Here is a 14,197-nt window from a genome sequence, read left to right on the forward strand (position 1 = left end):
AGTGCGGAGCAGCGCGTCGGGTGCCTACCGCGGCGGCCCTGCATGAGCACCTTCTCCTAATAACAAACGGCGAGTGCAAACGCTCCTCCTCCTTCCCTCTTCCTTTCTTCACCCTTCCTTCTCGCCCGTTCTCCTCCCTTCATCCTTTGCAGTCTTCTGCCTGAGACTAGCTGAAGGGATCATATTCTCCGAGTTTCCGTTTCCACTTCTACTCTTGCTTTTTATATCGTCAACTTCTTCGTTCGGTACTTTAACGAGTCTCATTACGTCTCGTCGGTATTCGATATGGCATCATCTGCTTCCATCGTGTCGGCCCCTGTAGGACGAAGTGTTTCTACCTCCGGAAATGTGAGTTCTGGTCATCCAGCCCTGGAAATCATGTCACTGACATTGTGCTCTCAGAAGCCACTGGAACCATTGTACGCTCTTTCTGTGAGCGAGTATGTGAACAGACACGAGAATGGTACCATGATCGAACAACGAAACGAGGAGACGATATTGAAACGGTTCAATGATCTTCGAACCCCTTTCAAGGCCTGGCCCATAGCCCAAATTGATTCTTTAGCCAATTCTTTCACCACGACCTGGCTCCTCCTTGTCCCGGTCCCTAAACAATGCGAAGAAGTCATCTTTCCCGCGCTCACTGACAACTTCCGCATCGAGTTTGAAGAAAGAATAAATCTTTCGAACAAGACCTATTCACTGGTCAATTTATCAGCAACACGGGTCAAAAATCCGTATGAGGATATGGAGACCATCGTCGGCCCAGAAGTCGTGAAATGTGCGGCCTTCAACGTCCAAGTCCCACGTGCGGTGAAGAATGATGAGGGCGATCAAGAGGTTCTCGAATTAATGGATCATATGAAGACAGCCTCTGCACTCGACAACTTTGAACACATCACCTTGGATCCATCGAGCGAAAAACATGTCTTCATCACATGGGAGACGTTTTCGAATACTTACGAGGCCGAACTAGCTGCGCTATATCGCCTAACTGGAGGTTGCCAAATTGAAAGTCGACAAGTCAGCCCAAAGTGTAAGGCTGCTTTTGAGACAATACTTAAATTCAAGCGATCAAACACGAGTGTTGTGAACCTTCACGACATTTTCCCGCACCTTAGGAACCCGTACCACCCAGACCATCGGGTTCGGAGGACCATTCTGCGACGATTCCGATCCTTTAATAAGGACCACCTGGCCGCATTTCAAGGACTACAGGCCATACCGAACGGTCTCTATTTTGTGAATGGATGTCCCGGTGCGGGCAAGACAGAATGGAACATGGTCGTTTCTGCTCTGATTCAGTCAGTACGCCGCCCAGGCGCGAAGAGGCGTTACAATCCCATTCTATTTCTCGTTGACCTCAATAAGACTGTCGATGATGCTGCGGACCGTTACTGGACCTTGGCCAAGGAGTGTGGCCTTCATCTTCGCATCATTCGAATGCACGGCTGGCCTTATGAAATGAAGAACAGCGAGAGACTGGGCACGAACCAGGCACAAGACAGTGAACAGCAGACCGACTTCACAAAAAAGTTTTTGACAACTGCAAGCATCGCAAAGGCTTTGAGCGGAAGAAACCCCAACAAGGCGCCAACTCTGGATGAAGCTGCCTGGGAGTACTACGAAAAGCACAAACATGGTGGTTTTGTGGCGCTCAAGAAGGTGCTCACGCGAATGGAGGCTAAGGAAGTCTTGCACCACGACGACTGGAAATGTCTGCGGAACGAAATTACCAAACTGTACACCGCGGTTTTGAAGCAGACAGACTTCATAGCCACGACACCCGTGGCCGCATATGGCGGCTTCGCTAAGCTTTTTAAGCCGGATGTCATCTTTATGGACGAAGCACCCCACGCCAGAGAGCTCACGACGCTCATACCTATTGCCTTCTTTGAGCCAATTGCTTGGATATTTACAGGGGATGTCAAACAGACTCGACCTTTTGTGAAGAGTGGCGATCCACGCGATGCCCTAAAGAAGGGGCTTGAGATGAATCCATATTCTGAGCAGCTGCGTCTTAGTCTCATGGAAAGGGCCAATCGACTGGGGGCGATCAATTGTTCATTGTTGATTAACAAGCGAGCGCACGGCAACTTACACAGGCTGCCGTCGGATCTCTTCTATGGCGGAAAGATGTCATCTGGTTACCCATTATCGAAGCAGTTCCCCGAAACAGTTAGCTACCTGAGACGGCACCTTGAGGCTTTCGGTAGTGGTCGAAGCTTGGACGCGAACCGGGCTGTTGTTGCCCTTTCAGCAAGCAAAGAGGAAAACCATTGTCACAGTTTCTGGAACCCTGTGAATCATCGTTGGGTCTTGGCTCAAGTTAAAAAGCTTTTGCAGGACCCGGCATTCCGAACGGTCACAGACGGGAAGCCCGGACGTGTGATGATCGAGACACCATATAGTGTCTCGATGCGTCAATACGCACACGTGGTGAAAGGTTGGCCAGTTGAGTGGCAGGAGAGGACAGAAGTATTGACAGTAGACAAGGCTCAAGGTAATCAGGCAGATGTGGTTTTCCTCGATATGGTGAGAACCACAAAGCCCGGTTTCATGGACGAGGCACAACGCCTCAACGTGGCAATAACCAGAGCCAGACAAGCAGAAATTGTCCTGATGCACCCTGCAATGACTTTTCGCTTCCGTCAGGGTAAGCGGGTACCAACCGATTACACATCAAAGATCTGGGACGATGCAGTTGCGAACGGCCGCTTATTCGTGGTCTGATTGTGAAGTCTTCGAGAGGAATTTGAGGACGATGAGGAGAAGCATGTCTTTCGGTGTTTGTAGCTGTTTGTGTTTGAGCACTTGAAGTTCAGTTGGTTGATAGAACAAATTGGGTCTGTCTTTTTGTTAATCAAAGGATGTTGGGTTGAGCCAAAGCCGAGGTGCATCGAAGCTTGTACACTGTTTTTCTAGAGAACGTTGAATGAAAGAGAAATTATCGACAATTATTGCTACCCGCTCCCCTCCAGTCAAGAGATGAAGTCAAAACAAGGCCACAGTGCTCCATACCCGATGGACTAGCTTCGTAGTGTCTTGGAGGCAATCGAGCCACACTGGGGTCGGTGTTGCGGGTGGTGGGGACATGGCTTGGCAACGAGACTGGGATTTTGTGAAAGCATGTGGCATGAATGTTGAATTTAGAAATTGGGATAAATTTTCATGTCCGTGTTTTCACTACTTGCAAGACGGTGGTAAATGCGACGGTAATGTTTAGCGAAAGGAACGATAGTGCTTACTTGAAAAACCGGCATTGGCTCAGGATAGTCCCATTGAAGAGAAGCCAAGAATAAGGGTCCAATGGATCTAGGTACGTAGAACAATGGCCCAAGGTTGGCTGCAAGGGTCTGAGGATAATTATAAAGACATCCTTTATCAGAGGCCGGTCCACTCTTTGAATGTAACCAATTATTATTTATGTTCTAGTCATTATTTCTTATATTTGCTCGATTTTACGGATACATGACTTGATACATATCCAAACCCAGTCATGGATCCTGTTTGATACGATGGGTAATAATTACACCTTATCGAGACGAGAGTAACGGGATGACAATAATCTCGCACGACCAGAGCCATCAGACTGATCCGAAATGGCAATTCTCGATCCTTGCCTGACTCCCACTCGCTCACAAACACTGGAGAGGACGGGGCTGAGTCTTGGCTTGTAGGGCCAGCGAATAAGAACATCTTGCAAATACAGAGCTGCCAGATCTAATGCTGGAGAGGCTTAGATAATTTAGTTGGGAATGGTAGCCCACCGCGAGGCTTCAGCAAGGAGGACATTATGCAGCCAATTTGACAGTTCCTTGAGTAATGCTCTTTCGATACCTACGTACTCACAAATGCATTTATTTATAGAACTTGGGTGCAAATTATCATCGGCATTATGGGGCCAGTAGCTTGAGACCAGCTGCTGCTTGACGAAACCCGCGGTCGAATAAAAACAGGGGACAGTGACATCGCCTCCCGATGTGACGATGTGATTGTTGCTGATGCTGCTCATCTTCAATAAAAGGAAGCAAGGCGAGACAGATTAAGAGAAACGATCCTGACGCAGTTTGTGAAATAGGTAAGCTGAAAATTATAGCCAGGACTGTTGAAGTCAAACAAGTGATCGTAAATTGGGTTGAAACTGGGTGACCCTGATGATGACGCCAGGGGTGAGTTGACACTAAGTCGAGATGAGTGTGGCTTAGACTGACGGAGCTTCGGACGGGAAGAGGGGCCTAAATAACCGCCCATGTCCAATGAAATGTCGCCTCCGTTGAGCTACTTTAATCTGGTAAGGGGAGACAAGAAAACTGATGATCTCTACTCTAAAGACAAAAAGAAACAGGCATTAGTCACAGTAAACCTTGTTGGATTATTGACTACTTATTTTTGATACCCCCTTCCAGCGTTGGAGGTTTTCTTACTCCCCTGGGGCCATGGGCAGTTGAAGACGTTGGAGCCCTGAAAAGGCGCGATAAAAACCAATTGTCAGAAGGTGGTCGCTCCAGAGGGCCGTTGCTTTGCGCTTGGCCGCTGACGACCACCCCCCGGATTCCGCCATGTCATTGCTTCTCACTCATGCATGAATCTGTCTCTCACAACGATCGATCATGAGTACACTAACTATCTAACAACTAGAGTGATCATCCCTTAATCCCCACCATATCTTCCGATTCCTCGACTGGACCCTTTCAACAAAGCACAAGCCTTCCACGGGGCTCGCTGTGTCTCGCGCGACTGCGACGGCGGCCTCCCAAGACCAAGACCAAGACCCGAGCATCCAGTGTTATACCGGCCACCCCGCCCCATCAACCTAACCCAGCAATACGAAAAGAAGCATCATCACTCGATCAGCTGTCCCAGTTCTCAGCTACCATCAGCTCTTGCCGGCTGCTGCTGGCTACCTCCCCATCCGCCACTTATTCCTCGAACCCGGTGTGGCCCAATTAGATGGATACTCTGCGATGTCTAAGTCGGAGGAAGAGCCATGCCATGGGTCATCTCGAAACCAGAGGCGTCGTGTTGAAACGCCAGCTCAGCGATGGAGGAATCGCGGGTGTTGTCGTTGGTGTTATCGTGGGCATTGCGCTTGTTGTTCTTTGCTCGTATCCCTTTATCATCCGCCGCATCAGACGCCGAAAACAAACATCTCTTCACGGCCCCCCGGACACGAACGACCCAGAGACTGGCGAAGTTCCAGCAACTGGAGCCCCGGGGATAGATGATAATCAACGCCGCCTGTCCTCACAAGACTCTTTCAAACCTTCAGCAGAAAACACGCGTGGGGGAGTTGATGGATCTGTCAAAGACTTGGATTGGACGGCCCACGATGGATTTTTGCAGCAAACCAATGGACAAGGTCAACCGGACTACGTTCCTCGAATCGACACAAATTTACCTTCTTATGGCTTTGGAATTGCTCAGCCAACTGCCGACGACTCAATACCGCGCTCAGCACCGTTGGGCTCTGACGAGAACCATCATGAAGAGTACATGCCGCAGTCTATTGGTGATGCACCCCGTGCTGTTCTTAATGGGACCAGTGCGGATTACTATAGCCCATCAGTCCCCTCGGAGGCATTTGGCATGTATTCGACTGAGGAGCCCCGACCTCAGCCTGAACGCTCATGGTCGCGTGGGAGCTCCTTGAGATATAATTTAAAACATATGTTTAGTCGCAAGAGCACGCGCGATCAGTCTCTTAACTCACCAACATCGCAATCCCTGGCTGAAAACCTCGATAGCGTACCAAGAGCACAGGATGGAAGTTTTCAACGTATCACTACAGCAGGACGACCGACCGAGTCTCCTACTGACATGACTGCTCCAGCGACCGATTCTTTGCCGGTACCTTTGCCTACCCAAGCATTGGGCTCCCCGATCGCTTTACCATCTACCCTGCCAAAGGGGGCTGTGCAAAGTCCCCCAGATTCCCCACCAACCACTTTCAACTTCAACGCGTCCCAATCCCCTCCTAGCCATCCCGCTCCTGGTACCGTGAATCCCATGGATATCATGCCTGCATCGACAGAAACCGAAGTATGGCATAGGAACGACTACCAATTATATGTATCGCAATCCTCACCTAACCAGCCGCCCCCCTCAGCAGGACCTGCCACGCATGAAGGACCTGTGGACTCGCCGTCGCCGTTAACCCTCCCTCCTAGTGATCCTCAACCCCAGCCTGTGCCCATAGTTCACTCACCTACACCGACCCAGAGTCAAATAGCGTTTAAAACGGAGGAGGTCGATGACAATCAGGATATCTCTATGTCTGAAATTCCGACGGCCAACCACTTGAGCCCTTTACCCGACAGTAGTATTCGACACCCCAGCTATCCCTCTGATGCGTCTACCCCCTTGCCTGGACCGGCATTCACCAACCCATCATCGCTGAGTACACCTGCGACACAGCTTGATACCCCTTCACCTCACTCTGGTACATCTTCCGACTACCGACATAGTGTGTCACCAGGAAACACTGTGAGCAACCCGTCACCAAGCAATGGTTCACACGCATGTGATGAGCCTGGCTGTAACCAGGTGTTCGACCAGCCGCACAAACTCAAGTAAGTTTATCATTGCCTGACTGATCCAACTCGCTCATTAACCCAACAGGCATCATCAACGATATCATACGAAAGATCACAAATGCCCTTATCCAAACTGTGGCAAGGGATTCGGGACCAAGACACATCTCCAGCGGCATGTCAATGATCGACATGAGAGAAAGAAAAAGTTCCACTGCGCTGTGCAAGGCTGCGACTATTCAAGGCAGGGGGGAAAGGGATTCCCTCGCAAAGATAACTGGAAACGACATATGACAAAGATTCACAACGTGGATCAGAGAGACCTCCCAGAACCTGTGGAAGTCGACCAGGAGATGGGCGGCACATAAGGACACCTACTCGCGACTTCGTCTTATTTGCTGCTGTAGATATGGGATATTCTCGCCGCATCCTGCATTGTACTATGTGCCATCTATATCGGCCACTGACTGACAAGCCTTAGCACTTTGCTGGGCACTCTGTTTACTTACTTTCCTCTTTCATTATAGCGATTTGATTCTTACACTCGTTCAAAGTTGGCATATTTGGGTATTAGAAGTCAAGGAATCAGCATAAAAATCAATGTTGGGACATGTAGGACTATTCGGGCGTTAGGTTATGGGAAAACGCATATTCGTCTAACAGCGGACGAGCCGGGCGTGTTCGTTCTTGGGTATCTATTAATTCGACAGTGTACAACCGAACTATTCCAATACAAAGAGTGCTATTGGGCATCATGGTTTCCGGCACATGCTCGCCCCCTTCAGCTCCTTCAGCTTAGGTCTTTGATGATTTTCCTGACAAGCTTCTTCTGTTCTTCGACATCTAATCTCTTCTCATCAGTCTCCAGTACTGCTCTCCCAACAGCAATGACCGTTTTCACATTCTCACTGTCAACCCAGAACTTGCCATTGCGTCCTGTAGCTGTCTCAAACTGAAGGCCCGCGTTGCCGAGCTCTTCCAGCACCACAACCCGGCCTTCCTGCACACTCTTGGGCATCATCAGACGTCGAGCCATTCCAAGTGACACGGTGTAGAGCATTCCGCCTGTTAAAGGGCCTAGACCCTCGGATTTTCCTGTTGAAGAAGATACGCATTCGATCTCTGGGTCCATGTGGCGGTTGGCGAGAGCAATCCGTGCGTACACCAGTGCACCCGCGGTAAGCTGAGGACGGGTCTTCTTTGTGGCGCCTTCGAAAGAAAGTTGTGGTAGAAGAGCAGGCGCGGTATAGTCGGAGAGAGTAACATAGAATAAGTCGGCGGCGCTGCGCTGGACGGTCCCGATGACGAGCTCACCGACGCGAGGGGTATACTGTCGATTGGTTAGCCGACGGTCTACGGCCTGGAGTAAATTCAGAAGCGAACCTTTCCTCGAGCATTCTCTACACGAATTGCATTCTTTTGTCGATCAGTTACAAGCTGGCCAGCTACTGTGGGAACGATGTCGTTGGGAGGCACATGTCGTAGGCCAGGACCGAGCCGGAGAGGCTTCTTAGGATGTGAGGGAATAAGAGACGGATCAATGATGTCGCCTGGCAGTACGAACACCGCATCAGATGCCATGATGGGAAATTTGAAGAGTTAATGGTTCGAAATGTAACAGCAAAAATCCGGAACCCCGATGAGACAACTTCAAAACCATGAGCAAAGGCGGCATGTGGAGAACCGATAACGATAACGTGAATACGTACCAGTGGCCGATCAAGAAAAATGTGGGCGATGCGATTAGGTAGCGGGCAGTTTTTTTTCCAATCTCTGAGGGAAAAGAAAAGAAACCCCACTAACATCCATCACCAACTCGCACTCGCCCTCCAAAATCTTGACACCTCTGAACCTTAACTCGACAGAGGCACAGAGTCCTGACTTTCTCTTCCTTTCCATACGCATTCACAAAACTCTCTTCCGACCGACCTAATGAGTGACAACGCTGGAGCCAAGGGCCCTGAGCCTGGCGATCGAGTTGCCATCGGTATTACCTTTGGTAACTCCAACAGTTCCATTGCCTATACTGTTGATGACAAGGCCGAGGTTATTGCCAACGAGGATGGAGGTATGTTATAGATCGATTTGAGCTGTGCCCCGTGATACTGTCACTAGGCCGCGTGCTGACTGCTAGCTGCTTGATAGACCGACAAATTCCCACCGTTCTGTCTTACGTCGACGGCGATGAGTACTACGGTGGACAGGCCAAGAACTTCCTCGTTCGCAACCCCGATAATACCATCGCCAACTTCCGAGACTTCCTCGGCCAAGAGTACGCGACCTTTCCGCCGCAGTCCCAATTCTGGAACTAAGGACACTGACAAGATGCCTTCAGATTCAAGTCCATCGACCCTACCCACTCTCACGCCTCCGCCCACCCCAAGGATGTCTCCGGCAACGTCGCCTTCTCCGTCAAGGACAAGAATGAGGAAGAGACTTCAACCGTTTCTGTTTCAGAGGCCACTACTCGATACCTGCGACGGCTTGTGGGTTCTGCCTCCGACTACCTGGGCAAGAAGGTCACCTCTGCCGTTGTTACCGTTCCCACAAACTTCACCGAGAAGCAGCGAGAGGCCCTGATCAAGGCCGCCAACGATGCCGACATCGAGATCCTCCAGCTTATTTCTGACCCTGTCGCCGCCGTTCTGGCTTACGATGCCCGTCCTGAGGCCAAGATCGAGGATAAGATTATTGTTGTTGCCGACCTTGGTGGCACTCGCTCAGATGTTGCCGTCGTTGCTTCGCGAGGTGGTCTCTACACTATCCTCGCCACTGCTCACGATTACGAGTTTGCTGGCGTTCATCTGGACAATGCTCTTATGGAACACTTTGCTAAGGAGTTCCAAAAGAAGCACAACATCGACCCCCGAAACAACACTCGCAGTCTTGCAAAGCTTCGCCTTGAGTCTGAGGCTACCAAGCGAGCTCTGAGCCTGGGAAGCAACGCTCAGTTCAGTGTCGAGAGCTTGGCGGATGGTTTCGATTTCTCTGTTACTATCAACAGGATACGATACGAGATGGTTGCCCGCAAGGTTTTCGAGGGCTTTAACCGACTCATTGAGGGTGTTGTCAAGAAGGCCGGTCTCGATGTTCTTGACATCGACGAGGTTATTCTGTCAGGCGGTACTGCTCACACCCCTCGTATTGCTAACAACCTCCGTGGTATCTTCCCTGAGACTACCGATATTCAGGCTCCCGCCACGAGCGTGTCCGCGATCAACCCTTCTGAGCTCCTTGCTCGCGGTGCTGCCCTCCAGGCCTCTTTGATCCAAGAGTACGAGGCCGCCGATATCGAGCAGTCCACTCACCCTGCTGTCACCACTGTCAAGCACATCTCCAATGCTATTGGTGTTATTACCGTGGGTGCTGACGGCGAGGATGTCTTCACCCCCATCATTGCCCCTGAGACCGCCGCCCCTGCCCGTCGCACTATCCATATTCCTACTCCTAAGGAAGGTGGCGATGTTCTTATTAAGATTGTTGAGGGTAACACCCACATCAAGATCACCAAGCCTGAGCCTAAGGCTAAGGGGGAGAATGAAGACAAGGATGAGGACGACTCCGATTTTGATGATTCTGATGAAGAGGAGGAGGAGACTCGGGAGAAGATCTGGAAGATCGGCAACCCTCTTGCCGAGGCCGCCATCAAGGGCGTCAAGGCTGGTGGCAAGGTTGAAGTCACGATTAACGTTCTAGCTGATCTAGGCGTCACCGTCACAGCCCGGGAAGTTGGCGGCAAGGGTGGTGTGCGAGGAAACATCTAAGTCTGGAAGTGCTGGACTCAAAAGCAGGAACTTTGATTGAAAAGCCGCAATGATTTTATGAGTGGGTTTATAAAGGGGGGTTGGCATGCAAAAAAGCACGGGATTATTGGTAGATTCTAGAGGACACAATAGAGGTTTGTCAGGGATGAATTGAATCAAGACTTTTAACATTTACAAGAATAATGTCGAACCATTTCGGTGGAAGCCATCCAGGCAACATCATTAAACAATTAAGAACTTCAGCCGCCTCTTCGAGGCCGTGAACAAGCTCAGTTTCGACGTCCAAATTAGGCTCTCTCTTCACATTACCTGGTTACCATCACCCGGTAATCGCCAAGCTATGAGGTCGTTTCGCATATCATCCTCTCTAACTTCGCGGGTTCCTTTATAACTCACTTCGCGCATTGGGTCGCTATCAAGTGTCATGGTAGACGTCATGCTCGCCATGCTACGCGCGTGGTCGAGGTGGTGCTCATGAATGCGTACACCTTTGCGTCGGTTCGACGGAGTAACTGTAACTGTCGAGAAGCTCTTATCACTCGAGTTACTTGGTGTGCGGCGATGTGAGGAGCCAGCTGGGCCGTTATTTTGGTGGTTGTGCGAAGGTGAGGCAGTTCTGTGTGAGTGGTGGTGATGATGGTGATAGGGGTGAAGGAGGTTATGAGTTATACGGCGAGTATCGCGGGCTCGGATGGTATCACGTGGACCCATGTCGTCGTCATCGTCTTCTCCGTCAGTGACAGGCGAAGCATTATGAGGTTTAGTTTTCCAGCCGTTGCCTCCGCTGAAAATGTCCTCAATGACTTCTTCAGCGGAGTGCTCATTCGGTTGCCGGCTCCACGAAGCAGCGAGAACGCTTCGGTATAGGTCTTGGAGCTCAGCGGCGTCGCGAGGCTTAGACAAGTTGGGGACCGCGGCAGCTATTGCTATATATTGTCAGCGGCACGGAATGATATGGAACGAACCAGTTCAACTTACGCCCAGCGTCATCCTCTATTGCCTCGCTCATGATGCCTCCAATTCCTCCAAAGACGGGAGCCGTTTTCAGAGGAGGAGCTACATAACTCCGTTCGCCGTCGACCTGGATCATGAGGATACTGATCTTCAGCGTACTGTTGACTTTGCTATCCTGCATGAGATATCTCCTCACGATGCCATCCTCGACAACATCTGAATCACGGCGCGGCCGTGATGTACCACCCCTCGTCGGGCTGACACCCATACTGTTACTACGCATGCGACCAGGCGATGCGACATCCTTGACGAAGGCCTCACTCTCTTCCACGTACTCACTCAGGTTAAGGCGAACAATACCAAGGGTGACCTTCTCTGTCAAGCCAAATTCCTGTATGACCTCAAACTCCATGGGACATTCGGTAAGGTTGTTATTGCGGTCTATCGATATGCGGATAGAGGGTATCGCGGTGACAAAGCCCCATTCAACCCTGTGGTTGGCGATAGGGCATTTCTGCGTGCGCCCGCGATGCTCCGCGGTCATTGAGTGAGAGAGGTGCCATTTGACAAAGGCCTGACCAGAAACGAGCGGCACGTTGTTGAGGTCGTAAATCTAGGAATTATAAGTCAAGGTTTCCTCATAGAGTGGCTGGATGTACCTTGAGGTGAAGGTCGAATTTTGGCTGGAGTACGAGTTAACTGGAGTTCAATTTGAAGATTGAGATAAATCCTTACCTTCCGGGCCTTGCCAACTTCAGGTTTGAGAAAGCCCATGTTAGCAAAGATTGTCAGGATATTCCCTCTGTTAATGATTCGCAATGCCTAAGCTACGACTATATGGGTAGGATATAGCGAGCTCGCTTGAGCGTAACTGTGACGGTATCTAATCTTACGACAGACTTCCGTAATGAGATTGCAGTGAGTGAATGGGTGCTGGTTGCAATATCGCCGAAGCTAGATGCCAGAGAATATATATACTAGAAATGGCCCGCGTAATGCACCGGAAATGCGAACCTTGTGGGGATGCGGCTTACTTAAAGAGGCCATCCCCCTCTGGATCTACCTCTGCTTGCTTAGGTTGTTTGGCGTGGGCTTTGACTTTGGCTTTGACTTTGGCTCTGGTCTGCCAGACAATTCCAACTCTAGTGGGCTCTACCAGCGACTGGCCTAACGATGCGGGGGTCCCCTATGGCGCTGTATCTGGTGGAACGGATTGCGGCCGTTTGAACTTGGAATTGAATCTGACCGTTAGGTAGGTAGTCAGCGATGATAAGATAAGCCCGTGATGGAAAGTTGATGATCCCAACGTGAATGATGAGGACATCGTCATATGCAATACCAGGGATCGGATCCCATGATGGTTGAAGGGTGCCCCCTGTGACTTGACGCCACGAGAGATGCACCAAGCAAAGCCACAGGAGGCTGATGGCCATCTTGACGGGATTACCAAGAGTATCTACTTCGTGTTTCTGCATTAATTAAGGGGGAGATACTTCGTACGGAGTATCTTAATTCAAGATAATTATTCAGATACTCATTTTGAGGAGACATCACATCATCGAGTCCTTGATCAAGTACATTCTGGCTTGTCCACTCTTGTCCACTCCTGGAAGTGGTATTATTCCCGTTGTGAGTGAGCCGGTGAGGTACAGTACTACACCTCATTTTCCAGCTCCCTCGCTCTAAAAAGAAACAAGAAACACCGCCTGCGAGTCATTCCTGCAAGGCTCATCGAACCCGACCCGACCAGCTGGACCGCCACCGAATCATATGTTTCATCCAGAGAGGGAGATGGGGCCCGAAAGAGAGCGACCTATTGGAAGTGCCTTCAATGTGTCGCAATAGACGCTCCTAAGTTCGAGTTATCCCTAGCAGGTCCCTTATGGAGTTTGAGTCAAAGCAAAATAGGACATCTCGATACTGGCTCAACCCCCTTACCTACTGGGAGTTTCGGTGATACTATTCCCAAAGACTAGGTGCTTGGCGGGACAAACCCTGGAAAGAGACACTGCGGAGCAAGAGGACTGGGGACTGAAGAAGAGGATGCTAAACTCAGCAAAGAGTCCCCCACAACTCCCTGAAGCTTGGGAAACCGAACCTCTGGTGAATCAGCAGGAGGAGGCTGTAGGCGCTCCTATTATCCCTAGAGTCGCATGGCTTGTGGCAGAGAACCAACTCTGCAACGACGCACAAGTACGAATGTCCCAGAAACGACCCGATGCTGTTATACTTCGGGCACGTCCCTGGAAGCAAGAGATGAATGATCTGTTCTCTCAATCAGACAGGGAACCCGACTTGATCAGCACGGAATCCAATCCACATGCGACTTCACAGGATAGACATCTCGCAAACTACATCAGCCATCAGATCCAGGCTGCCAGGATAGGTTCAACAAGTCATCGGCTTGTCGGGATCCGACTACGCTTTCTGAACATGCCAAGAGGCTTGCGCGTGAGAATCCCGCCCAATGGAACGATTACCTGCATGCGTACCTCCAGAAGATCACTGACCCTGAGGCATTCAACCTCAACCGTGTTGATAATGAGCAGCATGCCCGCGAACTGCTTATTCACGCCGCCAGTTTGACCGCTGCCTTTTGCTGTACGCCGGTTACATTTGGTCAGATCAAGAATCATACTGGGCTCGGATACAACTTTATCGTCCTTGATGAAGCCGCCAGAATGCCTGAGTCATTGTCTCTCATCCCCATGGCGAAATGTCCCGAGGCGTCATTTCTCATTATCGGAGATAACAAGCAATTCGGGCCTGTCGTGGCCACATTAGACCGCAAGGACTGGCAGTCGTTTTTTGGTCCTCAACGTGCAACAAGTTTGTTTGAACGCATTGAGAAATCAGGCGCCCTGCTGTTTACGTTGAAGTCCAATTACTGCCCCCATGGAAAAGCTGCCGATTTCAAGAAAAGTTGATAAAAGGATTTAGGTAACT

At 50.4% G+C, this 14,197-nt stretch overlaps 6 protein-coding genes across 6 annotated transcripts; 4 read left to right on the plus strand and 2 right to left on the minus strand.

Annotated features, from left to right (window-relative positions):
• Positions 1–285: 285 nt before the first annotated feature.
• On the plus strand, positions 286–2,733 carry FTJAE_11110 (atp-dependent helicase; the record flags this gene model as incomplete). Its single annotated transcript, XM_037344020.1, has 1 exon — positions 286–2,733. One exon carries the CDS (start codon positions 286–288, stop codon positions 2,731–2,733), a length of 2,448 nt encoding a protein of 815 aa, XP_037201842.1.
• A 2,262-nt stretch (positions 2,734–4,995) lies between these two features.
• Positions 4,996–6,901, plus strand: FTJAE_11111 (zinc finger transcription factor ace1; the record flags this gene model as incomplete). Its single annotated transcript, XM_037344021.1, has 2 exons — positions 4,996–6,572; positions 6,622–6,901. 2 exons carry the CDS (start codon positions 4,996–4,998, stop codon positions 6,899–6,901), a joined length of 1,857 nt encoding a protein of 618 aa, XP_037201843.1.
• A 422-nt stretch (positions 6,902–7,323) lies between these two features.
• Positions 7,324–8,114, minus strand: FTJAE_11112 (exosome complex exonuclease RRP40; the record flags this gene model as incomplete). The annotated part of the gene is made up of 2 exons (XM_037344022.1): positions 7,324–7,863; positions 7,917–8,114. 2 exons carry the CDS (start codon positions 8,112–8,114, stop codon positions 7,324–7,326), a joined length of 738 nt encoding a protein of 245 aa, XP_037201844.1.
• A 351-nt stretch (positions 8,115–8,465) lies between these two features.
• On the plus strand, positions 8,466–10,297 carry FTJAE_11113 (Hsp70 heat shock protein; the record flags this gene model as incomplete). The annotated part of the gene is made up of 3 exons (XM_037344023.1): positions 8,466–8,601; positions 8,649–8,805; positions 8,869–10,297. The coding sequence occupies 3 exons, from the start codon at positions 8,466–8,468 to the stop codon at positions 10,295–10,297; spliced, it is 1,722 nt and encodes a 573-aa protein (XP_037201845.1).
• A 300-nt stretch (positions 10,298–10,597) lies between these two features.
• FTJAE_11114 (uncharacterized protein) lies at positions 10,598–12,025 on the minus strand (the record flags this gene model as incomplete). Its single annotated transcript, XM_037344024.1, has 4 exons — positions 10,598–11,223; positions 11,276–11,864; positions 11,911–11,934; positions 11,987–12,025. 4 exons carry the CDS (start codon positions 12,023–12,025, stop codon positions 10,598–10,600), a joined length of 1,278 nt encoding a protein of 425 aa, XP_037201846.1.
• Positions 12,026–13,294: 1,269 nt separating this feature from the next.
• FTJAE_11115 (AAA domain protein) lies at positions 13,295–14,178 on the plus strand (the record flags this gene model as incomplete). The annotated part of the gene is made up of 2 exons (XM_037344025.1): positions 13,295–13,444; positions 13,591–14,178. The coding sequence occupies 2 exons, from the start codon at positions 13,295–13,297 to the stop codon at positions 14,176–14,178; spliced, it is 738 nt and encodes a 245-aa protein (XP_037201847.1).
• Between the last annotated feature and the right edge of the window lie 19 nt (positions 14,179–14,197).

The sequence above is a fragment of the Fusarium tjaetaba genome, assembly GCF_013396195.1.
Source record: "Fusarium tjaetaba strain NRRL 66243 chromosome Unknown NRRL66243_c0000269, whole genome shotgun sequence".
Taxonomy (NCBI): Eukaryota; Fungi; Ascomycota; class Sordariomycetes; order Hypocreales; family Nectriaceae; genus Fusarium; species Fusarium tjaetaba.